Raw genomic sequence first — 13,179 nt, 5'->3', positions numbered from 1 at the left:
CAGTTCTTGGGGTTGATTGGCTACTACTACTACTTAGGGAAGATGTACGCCAGCTATCTACTCCACAAACTACAAGACTGGCTATTAGACCAAGATATCCTGGGACCTGCACAAGCAGGTTTTAAGGCAGGAAAGTCTACTTTAGACCACTGCTTGATTTTATCCCATCTGATTTCTAAATACGCTTCACAGCGTAATACTCACTTTTATGCAGCCTTCCTAGATCTAAAAGGGGCCTTTGATTCTATCAATAGAGATATTCTATGGCTAAAGCTTGCCAGGCTGGGTATTGATAGGAGGCTCCTTTTTTTAATCCAAAAACTCCATGAGGGCTCTACATGTCGCATAAAAATGTCGATGCAGGGGGCCCTCTCCAATCAGATTTTCTCTAACAGAGGAGTGAAGCAAGGCTGCGTTCTGGCACCAACTCTGTTCAATTTATTTATTAATGACCTCGCCCCACTCCTACATAATATCAATGGTCATAGCCCCAAATTGGGCCATTTACAAATTCCAAATCTATTATATGCGGATGACATGGTTCTCCTCTCCCACACAAGGGTTGGCCTAAAGCGGTTAGTTACCAGTTGCTATGACTATTTGATACACAATAATCTCCAGTTAAACTTTGAGAAATCTAAAATTATAGCTTTTGGCAAAGCTTGGAAATCCTTCTCGTGGTCCTTCAATGGCAATTATATCCAGCAGGTCAGAGAGTTCAAGTACTTGGGTGTCTTTTTTCATTATCGACACTCCTGGACAAATCACCAAAGGGCAGCGATTAAGTCTGCAAAGCTCTCAGCACAGGCTATCTTACGTTTCCATCGTATGTGGGGCCACTCCTACATCCCTGCTGCGCTGCAGATTTTTAATGCTAAATCAGCATCATAGCTTCTATATGGCGTTCCCATCTGGATGTCTGCATTACATAACTCCGTGGAAACAGTCCAATCTACATTTCTATATAAAATCTTTGGTCTCCCCCACTGTGTGCCTTATCTGGAAAGCGATCCATTTCTGGCACTTCCCATATTTTTTCAGTACATTTTTCCCATTTCTGTGCCTCTCTTTTCTTCCAATCTTGGGGAGATAAAGTTAAATCCAAAACAGTACAGTGGGGTCTTGACTTGCGAACTTAATCCATATTGCATCACAGCTTCTATATGGCGTTCCCATCTGGATGTCTGCAAGTCAAAAAGTTCGCAGGTCAAAATCTGCATTCCCATAGGAATGCATTGAAAACCATTGTAATCCGTATTTGCTCTGTACCGTCCATAGAAAGTAATGGGAAGCTGCTGTTCTGCCTTCTGCCACTAGAGGGGGATATTTTGTTTCTTTTTTTCCTTAGGTAATCCCAGGAAGGCGAAACAGGCAGCCAGCCATTTTCTCCCAGCTCCGGGGGAATTGGCTGGGTGGAGATGGGAGCAGCAGCAGCAGCACATGGTGCCCGGCCATCGAGGCTCACCGCGGCCCCCGCAGCGCTCCCTCCCTCCCCACCTGGCCTCCGTTTGCAGCCAAAGCCCAGGAATGCGAAACAGGCAGCCGGCCCCAGCGGCGCTCCTTCCCTCCCTGCCCGGCCTCCATTTCCAGCCAAAGCCCAGGAAGGTAGAACAGGCAGCCGGCCCCCGCAGCGCTCCCTCCCTCCCCGCCCGGCCTCCGTTTCCAGCCCCAGCCGGCTTCCCTTCATTCAGGCAGCCATCGCCTACCCAACCATGCCGCACTTGCCCTCCTTGCTCTCCTCCCCAGCCCCTTGCTCACCCAACCACACCCCTCGTCCTCCTCGCTCTCCTCCCATTTCCATCACCCGCTGCCCGCGCCCGCCTAGTTCCCCGGCCCGGAGCCCTCCCAGCGACAGTGCCACCCTGCAACTCACTCCTGCCCTCCTGCGCGGGCTCACCGGGGCACTCGGAGGCTCCTCCGCCGTCCTCGCCGCTGCCTTTTGCCACCGCCACCGGAGCTCAGCTCAGCGGGGCCCACCCAGGACAGGCGGAGGCCCCGGCCGGGCTGGAATTCTGGTGGCCGGAACGCCCCAAGGCGCCCCAATCCCGGAGCAGGAGCAGCGCCGCTGCCGCCTCTCCGCCTCTCGTTGCGTCGCCGCCACCCAGCTCCAAGTGCTTCCCCGCTTTTAAAAAAACTTTCGGGTTCATACCTCAATTCTCCGTCCGCAAGTCAAAATGGATTTTTGCGGACGGAGAAGTACGTAACTCAAAAAGTTTGTACCTCGGGCCGTTCGCAACTCAGGACCTCACTGTAGTCTGATTTTTAAAATCACCTTTTCTGACTATAATAGCTGGGTATCCCACGTGGCAACCTCCAATCCCCTCTATATTACCAACCATGTTACCTGGCATCACTCTCAATAAAAACTGTTCTGGAGTTTCAAATTCATTCAATTGCTGTTTAGCCTCTAGTGGTTTCCCCTTCATCAGGCCTTCTATCTATCTAAGTTTCTCATCTATGAGCTGAAATCCTCTTATTATTGTCGTTCGTATGGTAACCAGCCATTCTTTGTCTGGCAACATTCCCACTAACTACCGTATGTCCTCCCCCTCCTTGCCCTGAAATTATCACAGTGTTCTCAGAATCCACACAGTCCAGCCAAAAGATGGTCCAAAGTAAACATCAAACAGGAAACTAGTCTCTTCTAAAAAGGAAAAACCGTCGTAGTCCTGTAATAACTCCAGATCTAATTTTCTTCGGTCCTCCGTCTGTTCTGTTGAGTTCCTCTCGCTGATCAGCTAATAGTTTACTGTCGTTTCCCGTGGCTTTATTCTTCCTTCCAAAACCAAAGACGCTTCTAGTCCCGTTCGACTGGCTTCTCCCACTCTTCAGTCTATGTCGCCACGCTGATGATTCATTGCTTATTTTTTATTCCCAAAAGCCTGTGCCTCCTGCTCCAAAGATGCGGTTTTACTTTCAAAGTCCACTCAGTTAGTAAGGAAAGTCCAGATTGCACAGCTTTGACAAGATTTCAGTCCCTGTTGAGTAGTATTTCCTCTGGGATTTTTTTCCAGAAACACAAAGTTTTTCTCGCAGTGTATCTAAATGACCTTGGCTAGCTTGCTAATGATATACTTGCTATTTATCAGACAGTTCACTTTAGGAAAGAAAAGCTGGTATGCTGGCTTGCCGCTTCCTCTCTCCTTTTGGTCAAGTATTTTCACTTTAGTTTCTTCAAAATATTAATGAGGTTATTCATAAAACAAAGGTTTACTTTTCTGTTGTTTCTGTTCTCCTTCCTCAGGAAATTGGGGGTGGAGTTTTCCCACAGCTTTCTGCCATAAGATATGGCCTCCCGTCTCTGGTCTGCACGTGGGTGAATTTTCAGAGGAAAGAACCTGTTACTGCCAAATCTTCTACCCTTCTGGGCTCACCTGCTTGGGGGTACCTCTCCTGCCCCCCCTTCCATGCCCCCTTCCTAGGGGGACAGACAGGCCGGACGATTCCAGTTTTCCGCGGAGCTGTTCACTGGGTGCTGCTGGCTTCACTGCAGTCAAGCTTCGCCTCCACCTGGAACTATCTCTATCCTCCTGGTTTACTCTGTGACCCTTTTCATCTATCTTCCCATTCTCCCTATGAAGGTGTCACTTCTCGGACAGGTCATACATTCTGTCTCTGGGGTTCCATGGCTTTCTCCCTCCTCTTTTCAGGAAAGGACAGCACTCCAGACAGGATGGGTTCAAATCATGTTTCTCCCTCACACAGACAGCCAGTGACAAAGTGTTCAAAGCTCATCTGGTTATCTCATAGGAGGTCTTTTCATTGTTGCAATGATTCCAGGCAATTCCAAAATTTCTTAATACTCTACAAGTTCATTTATTTTCATCATTTCTAGATTCCATACTTAAACATACTAAATCCAAAAAAATATGTAAAGCAGTCTTACAGGCATGAGAAATAAACTGTCAGTACTGATCTTCTGGTTGTTTATTCTTTCCAGTGGAAAAGAGCACAAAACTGAATCCGCTCCTTATGCCTTAACTTATCAGCAACTCTGAATAAAGCTCTTTCCACATTCCATGCATTTCTATGATTTCTCCCCAATGTGAGTCCTTTGATGTAACCTAAGTTTACCACTCTGACTAAAGCTCTTGCCACATTCTATGCATGTATGTGGTTTCTCCCCAGTGTGAGTCTTTTGATGTAACCTAAGGTTAGAAGTCTGACTAAAGCTCTTTCCACATTCCATGCATTTATGTGGTTTCTCCCCAGTGTGAGTCCTTTGATGTAACCTAAGGTTAGAACTCTGAATAAAGCTCTTTCCACATTCCATGCATTTATAAGGTTTCTCCCCAGTGTGCGTTCTTTGATGTAACCTAAGACCACTATGACTAAAGCTCTTTCCACATTCCAAGCATTTATGTGGTCTCTCCCCAGTGTGAGTTCTTTGATGTGACCTAAGAGCATCACTCCGACTAAAGCTCTTTCCACATTCCATGCATTTATGTGGTTTCTCCCCAGTGTGAGTTCTTCGATGTGACCCAAGTTGACCACCATGACTAAAGCTCTTTCCACATTCTATGCATGTATGTGGTTTCTCCCCAGTGTGAGTTCTTTGATGTAACCTAAGAACACCACTCCGACTAAAGCTCTTTCCACATTCTATGCATTTATGTGGTTTCTCCCCAGTATGAGTTCTTTGATGTGACCTAAGATGACCACTCCGACTAAAGCTCTTTCCACATTCCATGCATTTATATGGCTTCTCCCCAGTGTGAGTTCTTTGATGTAACCTAAGTTGACCACTCTGACTAAAACTCATTCCACATTCCATGCATTTATATGGCTTCTCCCCAGTGTGAGTTCTTTGATGTAACCTAAGTTGACCACTCTGACTAAAACTCATTCCACATTCCATGCATTTATATGGCTTCTCCCCAGTGTGAGTCCTTTGATGTGACCTAAGCTCACCACTGCAACTAAAGCTCTTTCCACATTCCATGCATGTATGTGGTTTCTCCCCAGTGTGAGTCCTTTGATGTAACCTAACATGACTACTGTGACTAAAGCTCTTTCCACATTCCATGCATTTATAAGGTTTCTCCCCAGTGTGAGTCCTTTGATGTGACCTAAGTTGACCACTGTGACTAAAGCTCTTTCCACATTCCATGCATTTATAAGATTTCTGCCCAGTGTGAGTTCTTTGATGTAACCTAAGGGCACCACTGCCACTGAAGCTCTTTCCACATTCCATGCATTTATGTGGTTTCTCCCCAGTGTGAGTCCTTTGATGTAACCTAACATCACTACTGTGACTAAAGCTCTTTCCACATTCCATGCATTTATAAGGTTTTTCCCCAGTGTGAGTTCTTTGATGTGACCTAAGGGTACCACTCTGACTAAAGCTCTTTCCACATTCCATGCATTTATGTGGTTTCTCCCCAGTGTGAGTCCTTTGATGTGACCTTAGGTGACAACTCTGAGTAAAGCTCTTTCCACATTCCATGCATTTATAAGGTTTCTCCCCAGTGTGAGTTCTCTGATGTGACCTAAGGTTACCACTCTGACTAAAGCTCTTTCCACATTCCATGCATTTATGTGGTTTCTCCCCAGTGTGAGTCCTTTGATGTAACTTAAGGACACCACTCTGACTAAAGCTCTTTCCGCATTCCATGCATTTATGTGACTTCACCCCATTGGGAGTTCTATGGTTTATATGGAGGCTCTTGTTCTGCCTGAAGCTCTTTCCATGTTCCATACATGTATCCAGTTTCTCCCCTGCATGTGTTCTTTGATGTCTACTGAGGTGACATGATTTTATCCTGTTTCTCCCCTTCGTCAGTCCTTTCATGTCAAGTCCATGCATGCCCACTCCGATTTTCATTTCTCTGTTTTCTCGCTTGATTATGAGGTCCTGCCCAGGTTGCCCCAGATGTTGCTGGGCAATTCTTCTCGTGTTCATCATCTGGAAGATTAGAAAAAGAAGAAAAACAACCACTTCCAAAATATGCAGAAATAAGGAATGATGTGTGTGAGCTCCGCCTGAGTTATGCAGGAGGAAGGAAAGTTAGCCAAAAAGGTGAGGGAAGAGAATCAGGGAGGAGATTTCATTGTTTGCATTGAAATGGCTGGACCGGATGTTGTTCTTTTCGGCTTGAGGTTGGAAAGGCTCTTCAATGAGGGACCTTTTGGAGGGAGGAATAATGAAGGAAAGATCATTTCCACAGCCAAATAAGTACATCAAATTCAAAGTATATTAACTGTTTTCCTTCTCAAATATTCCCAATGATTGTACTTAAATTTCCAGAAAATTAGAAAGAAATGTCTCAAAGTTAAAGAGGAAAGAAATAATTGAATTAAAGAATTGTTTAGCAAAAATGAATAACTACGGGGGAACGGCAGTGTTACAAAGGAAGAGTATAAGTGGATAAATGTGATGCAGCTAGATTATTGTTGGTCAGGGAGATAATACTGAGGTAATAGAATCTTAGAACTGCAGAGCTAGAAGGGAACTCCAAACATCTGGCTCCAGAGTTAGATACCTAAACCAATGTGTATGGAAGGGGGTATTTGATTAACCACATCTGTGAGAATAAAAGCAAAAATGCAAACATTGAAATTGGGAAGGTATTTGACCCTAGTGAAATTAAATATTACAAATTCTAAATGCTACATGTTGCAGTAGTACCTTGGTTTATGAAATCAGCGTATCCTCCAGGACATTACGTCAAGTGAAAAACACATAAACCAGAACGCGGGTTGCCATAACAATGGTGGCGGAGCTACAAACCTCCAGGCGCAGAGAAACCTCCTTCACAAAACAAAAGAAATGAGAAAAAGAAATGTAAACTGATGCATTATTTTGGACTGATTTCCATTCATAAACCAGAAATTATGTAAGCCCAGGCATACGTAAACTGAGATAGTGTTCTTGAAAGTGCTACCTGATCCTATGATCAGGTTCCTTGTTAGAGTCTGACAGTTCCTTAGTTTTTCATAAAGATGGCAGACCAGCTCTTAAACCAAATGTGGGAGGGAAGCTCATGTGACATACAGGACTGGAGGAATCCCAAGATTGCCGGAAGAACTATCAACAACCTGTGATAAGAGTGATATAGTGCCCATAATGGAAACCTGGTGGGATTCGGAGAACCAGTGGATGCCACGATCCTAGATGATAAACTCTACAGGAGTGATAGGGAGGGGTGTGTTGGAGGTGGGGTGGCCATCTAGGTCAAGGAAGGGGTAGAATCCAACAGAATGGAGATGGATGGCTGGTCTGACTCCCTCATAGAATCACTGTGGCTTAACCTGCCCGGCCCAGGGAGCATTGTGTTAGTGGGGTGGCAGGGTGCTATCATCCTCCAGATCTAAAACTTGAGGGGGAAATGCTGGGGAAAAAATTGAGGGGCGAAATAGAAATGTAGAGAGAAATCAGGGAAGAGTCCAAAAGGGACAGGATTGTAATTATGAACTTCAATTATCCTCCATCTACTAGGCCAGGATTTTTGACATGCCAAACGACTGTGCCATGGAGCAATTTGTCATGGAGCCCAAGAGAGGAGAGGTGACTCTGGATCTATTATTGTGTGGTACTCAGGACCTGGTTAGGGACGGGAATGTCACTGAGTGGCTAGGGAATAGTGACCATGCTGTTTCTTTTGCCTTGCATGTTGGGGGGGGGGGGGAAGAGTGTAAAGCAAATTTGGAAGTTTGAAAGAAGTTGAAAGGGAAGGTTAAAAAAAGAGTGCATGAAGTCTATTTAAAGTAATGGTATTAGAGGCCTGCGGAAGTGTATACCGCAAAAAAGGGGGCTCAACTAAGTCCAAGGAGGTGCCGGCATGGTTAGTGAGCAAAGTTACAGAGGTGTTAACGGGGAATAAGGGGTCCTTCCATAAATTGTGATCAGCACCAACTCTAGTGTTAAAGTCTCCTAGAATGAACAGGGGCTCTCTATCGGGGATTTTTTTTATAGTAGCTGCCGGATCGTTGTAGACTTTGTAGAAGTCATGATGGGAATGTATAATCTCAAGTTTAAAAAACAATGTATCTCAAAACGCCAGATGTAGGCAAGGGGTACTGGGAGACAGGTTCCTTGCTGTCTTGGGTGCTCCCAGAGGCATCTGGAGGGGACACGGTGAGATATATAATAGGAAAGTTGCCAGGATAGCGACTAACTGAAGCTTCAAATCAGCGGGCAGAACTTTTCTGTATAGTTCACAATCTATCCGGAATTGGTCTAGGTCAGGGGTCAAGGAACTTTTTACCTTTCCCCCACAAAAAATATTTATATACACTGACATCACCACCTTTATTTGAAAGGAAGGGTCTTGGTCACGCGTGGAGAGTTGAGAGCTGCCACTGAAGCCTCGCCGCCTGCGCCTGGGTTGCCTCCTCCTCCGGCAGGCGGCTCCCAGGCTGCTGTCAAGAGCAGCAGGCGACTCGCCTGCCGGGGGTGCCCAAAGGCCACTGCTGAAGAACCATGACAGCTGCCACACAGAGGGCGAGAGGCTGCGCCGGGCCCAGCCAGCCGGCGCCAAAGGAAGCTGCATGGCTAGATTAGCACCACTGCCACCACGGCCTAACGCCGAGGGAGGCCCAGAAAGTAAGAACAAGAAACTGGGCCTTCCCAGCAGTGGCCCCTCGACTCTGGATCAGGCTCGCGTCAGAGATTAGCCTGGCACCCTCACTGGGTGTTTTTAAGAGCCAGCTTAAGACCTGCCTCCTTAGGCAGGCCTACCCTCCTGTCAGTACTTGATTTTTACTTTTCTATTTTAATTTCCATCTATACTCTTTTCCATCTGGAATGATACCAATATTATTGATTTAAATTGTTGTTTTTGCTACGTTCTTTCTGAGGCAGGGCCAATGGGCCAATGAGTCACTTTCCTTCTTTGCTTTGTTTTCCATTCGGTTAGCAGGGTGTTTTTGTTTTGTTTTTAGATCGAAAACTACAAATGCCCAGCAACCCCTTTCAAGATGATCAGATGGACTTACTTCCGGGAAAGTAGATGTAGGATAATGAGGTGATTGGAAAAGAATAGAGGGAGTGTGTTTATTTCATTTATTTCAACAAGTCTGCTCAAAGCGCTGTTAACCAAATAAAGCAGCAGTAGCAACAGAAAGAGAGGAAGAAAGCAGAATACCGGCCCAGCTGAACATGAAGGAGGATTTTTGATTCACCAGCTATTTCTTGGATAATGTCTTAGAGGGGCACCCCAAGGTGTGCTTCACAGTGGCATTCACAAGTGCTCAGAGTCCTAGATGCTCGAACCCAACAGCAAATGTTGAATTAAGTTCTCTTTTATTTTCCCGCTTCCCATAATCATCTTGTCCTCCTCAAGGGCATCAGGAAAACCCCAGGCAGCGCCCTGCCCCCTTCCCATCAGCTGACGTGTGTTTCAGGCTTGGGAATGAAGTCTTGAGAAGTCCAGGAGGAAATGTTCACCTCCCTTTCTTACATCATTATTAATTCCTTAATTTGGAATCACACTTTGCTCGTCCCACATGGAGGAGACCCACCAGCCAGCCTGTGGGAGTTTGTCAAGGCAAAATCGAAGTCAATCCATGGATTAAAGAGCCCTGCGCTCGTTGAGATTAATAATCAGATCTTAAAGTTCCCCCAAGGCTGAAGCGGCTTCTTCAGTTCCTTCTTCAGGATCCCAAAAGGGAAAAGCAGAGATTCACAAGAGCCCCATGAGAGAAAGGGGGCAAAAAGGTACTACCCTCTGCCCAAAGAAAGTGGAGGGAGCTCCGTGATGATTTTGAAGGAGAGTGGGATTCGTAGTGTGAGGGAAATGGAGTCAGTTAGGTTCTGTGTGAAATGATTTCAAGGGACTGGAATGCGTTTCTCTGTTAAGCCTGGTACAGGGAGGAACGGAAGAACCATCACCCACGTATGGTGTTGGAATCGCCTTCCCAGACGACCGGAGGGGGAGGGTGGTGGACTGAGGAGACGCTGCCCCTCTTGCATCTGCTGGTGTCAGCCTCAAGGGAAGCCCCACAGAAAGAGTATTACGGCAGTCTCTTCTTGAGACTGTGTGTGTGTGGACCAATCCAGGAAGTGACAATTCCATCCAGGCAGGGGCCCAGCTGCGCAATCCATCTAAGTAGACGGGAAGTAGACGGATTGGACCATCTGGTTCAGCATTGACAGCGTTGGGTCCAGAAGAACGCCCAGTTATCAGCTATCATAAGAGTCCGAAGTACAGGTGGATGGGGCAAAGCAAAATCCCCAGTCTGGTTTGTCTGTTAAGGGGGAATAAAAAAGGAGGCTTGAAGGGGAACCCCCACACACCCCAAATCAGGAAGACCAAGGTTTGCCTCTTATTAACAGGACCTGCCCTTGGTGAGCATGGGGTTGGGGTGAGCAGGATTGCAATCTTTAAAAAAAGAAAATTAATTAAAATGCAAAGAAAACCAAAGCCCAAAACACCACCACTTCGCACATGTTCAGAGAGGCAGTGTGATGTAGTGGATGGAGTACCAGACTGGAAACTAGGAGACCTGGATTCAAATCCCTGCTGGGCCAGGGAAACTGAGAGGAGAGAGTGTGTGTGGCAAGGCTACTTAAGCCACCTCTTGAAATCTCGCTTACCTTGCAAATCCTGGAGGGATGTGGGATTTAGATCTTTGTTTTTGATCCCCAAAACAGCAAAGATGACTCAGCTCAGTCTCACCCCTTCCTAGAAGAAAAGGAAAAGATCAGCCTGGAGGCTTTATGGATAAAGAAAATCAAAAACATTTCCTTCCTGGATGTGCCTTCCTCATGTTTCTATTGAACGGGGCTATATACCCTCTCTCTTCTCCAGGGAGCAGAACAAGAGAAACAGAAAGGCAGCCAACAAAAAAAAAAAAAACATAGGAAGGAAGGAGCATCTATGGCTGGGCTCCGAGATAAAAGCTCCCCCAACCCACTGAGTAGGGGGCAACAGCAGGGAACCCGAGAGCAACAGGACCTGCTTTCCACTGACACCTGTGAGGAAAGCAGCAGCAAATATGATAGTATTTCTCCCACTATTTATTTAAAATATTTCCCCTGCCTTTCTCCTTAAAAAGGATGTAAGGCAGCTTGCTTAAACCAAACCAAACCAAAGCTACATTAAAAATGGCAAAAAAAAAAAAAATCTAGAAAACACTGCAGCCTGTGTGATGTAGTGGACCGAGAGTTCGACCAGTCCCTCTGTTCTCATGGGACCATTTGTTATTTTTGTCAATAGAAGGATCCCAACGCAGGGCTTGTCTCCAAAGGCGCCCCTCAGCCTCTGTGCCAAGTGCCCTGTGTCGTGGGGTTGCCAACCCACGGCGGGCAGAGTTCAGGTCTTCCAACCCCCAACCTTGCTTAAGCTTCGCTCTTCCCGTTGTGCTCACTGCCAAATTCAGAGGGGCTTGGAAAGGAGGCAGCTGAGGGTGGGGGGTCTTGGTGTCAGCTGCCCCTGCTGTAAAGAAAAGAATTTCACATTCACTTGGTCTGGAATGGACCCTTCAGAGCCATTCACTCCTCAAAAGACCTGCCAGGAGAGGGAACGCCCCAGAAGGAGAGGCCGGCTTGCCTTCCGGTCCTTCTTTCCTCCTGCCCTCCATGTGGAAGGACCGGAGCTCCTTCGGCCTCTTTCCAAAGCCCTTTTGCTCCACCCCATGGAGAGCCATGAACTGGAGGCAGGAGGGTGAACCCCTAGGAAGCAGGAGCGAGGGGCAGGTCTTTTGCACAGCCAACGGCCCTGAATTGTGCCTTCAGGAGCCAAAGACCAGAACAGTTTTGGCTCTACGGGAAGAACAACTTCCAACCGAAGCCCGTTCCTGGGGAGATCTCCCTATCCGCCTCCCCTAGGAAAGATCCCGTGGAGGAAAGTCCACCCCCTTCTCTCTCCTGCCTCCCTTTCGGAAAAACAAGGTCTGTGTTCACACAAGCAACACAACAAGGGAGACGCCAGGCGGGGGTGGGGTGGGTGGGGGAGGAGTCATCCTGCAGTTGATCCTCAGCTCAGGATCTAGTCTTGAGGGGGATCTGGTTAGCCCTCCTCTCTGCCAGATCATCCAGGAAAAGACAAACACACACTCACACAACACACACAAAGACACACAGAAACAAACACACAAGAGTGTGTGCAACAGAGCAAGAGGTCCGGCAGACAACCCCCTCCCTCCCAAACCCCACTTCTCCTGCCCGCCCCCCCCAAGTCACCCTAGATGGAGCTCCTTCATTTCCCGCCTGCCCCCCCCAGCACCGCCCCCTTTCCTCTCCAGCCCCAACCGCGACTTTGTCCCTTTAAAGGAGCCTTTCCGGGCTTTGGCCAAGGTGTGCTTTGTGTTTGTGTATCTGTCTGTTTAGAGTCACTTCCAGAGCCCACGTCCTTAGAGGGGAGAGGAAGGGAAGGGAGGGAGAGGGAAGGCAAGTTACTTTCTCCCGTTCCTTCGGGGTCTCCTTGCAGGGGATGTCGAAGCCCTACTAGGGCCTTGCAGGGAGGTGGCAGGGGGTGTTCGTCTCCCCGACACTTGGGGGGTGGGTGGGTTCTGGGCCCCAGAGATCCTCTCTCCTCTTTTAATTCGCATCCCCCTCCCCCTTCCTCCGGAGGAGACCCAGAGGAAAATAATTGCCTTGCACGAAGGTCGAGCAGGACAAACCACAACGGGGCACCACCGGCAACGTCTGGAGAAGCAGCCGCCTCCCCCCCCCCCGCCCGGGAACTGGCCATGTCGTCCCTCCCCTGCAAATCTCACACACACACCCCCGATCTCCCCCCAATCCAGCGCCCACCTCCGTCCAGGTCCCGATCCGGGAGGCACCCCAAAAGCCCCGCTTCTCTCCTCCAGGCGCCTTTCTTGGGCCGAAGGGGAAGAGGCAGGCGCTGCAGATCCCCGCTTCCGGTTCCCCTTCGAAGGGCGTCAAGGGGAGGGGCTCTTCCTTCACCTTCGTCGCTCTAGGTTCCTCCCTTTCTCCCCTCCTGCACGAACGGGGGGGGGGGAGAGAGGAAAAACTGCAGAAAAATGGGGGGGAGAGTTGACGGAAAGGGGGGGGGGGTTCGGGGAGGCCCCGGTTTCCCTCCATGAACCTCTCCCGTGTTTCGCTCTGATCCTTGTGCAGGAGAAGGGCTTGTGCGGGAAGCCCCGAAGAGGGTGGGGTTTGGCTTGGTGTCGCCTCAGAATTTCAGGTAAAGGCCAGAATTCTCTTGAAATTGGGGTAAGTTTTGCCCAACCTGCTGTGGCTAATTAATGAGGCACTGGGGGAGGTCTCAGAGG

At 48.0% G+C, this 13,179-nt stretch overlaps 1 protein-coding gene across 2 annotated transcripts; it reads right to left on the bottom strand.

Moving 5' to 3' along the window:
- Positions 1 to 3,792: 3,792 nt before the first annotated feature.
- Positions 3,793 to 12,829, bottom strand: LOC140703754 (uncharacterized). Of its 2 annotated transcripts, XM_072987323.2 has the most exons (4): positions 12,698 to 12,828; positions 10,538 to 10,625; positions 6,629 to 6,751; positions 3,793 to 5,905 (listed from the first exon to the last, which is right to left on the bottom strand). In XM_072987323.2, exon 4 carries the CDS (start codon positions 5,903 to 5,905, stop codon positions 4,028 to 4,030), a length of 1,878 nt encoding a protein of 625 aa, XP_072843424.2. In that variant the 5' UTR covers positions 6,629 to 6,751; positions 10,538 to 10,625; positions 12,698 to 12,828; the 3' UTR covers positions 3,793 to 4,027. The 2 variants fall into 2 exon arrangements, with proteins under 2 accessions (XP_072843424.2, XP_078243816.1); XM_078387690.1 differs by lacking the exon at positions 6,629 to 6,751 and having other exon boundaries at positions 12,698 to 12,829.
- Positions 12,830 to 13,179: the final 350 nt, after the last annotated feature.

The sequence above is a fragment of the Pogona vitticeps genome, chromosome 2, assembly GCF_051106095.1.
Source record: "Pogona vitticeps strain Pit_001003342236 chromosome 2, PviZW2.1, whole genome shotgun sequence".
Taxonomy (NCBI): domain Eukaryota; kingdom Metazoa; phylum Chordata; class Lepidosauria; order Squamata; family Agamidae; genus Pogona; species Pogona vitticeps.
The sequence above is the reverse complement of the archived record's forward strand: the minus strand, read 5'-3'. Positions and strand labels throughout refer to the sequence as shown.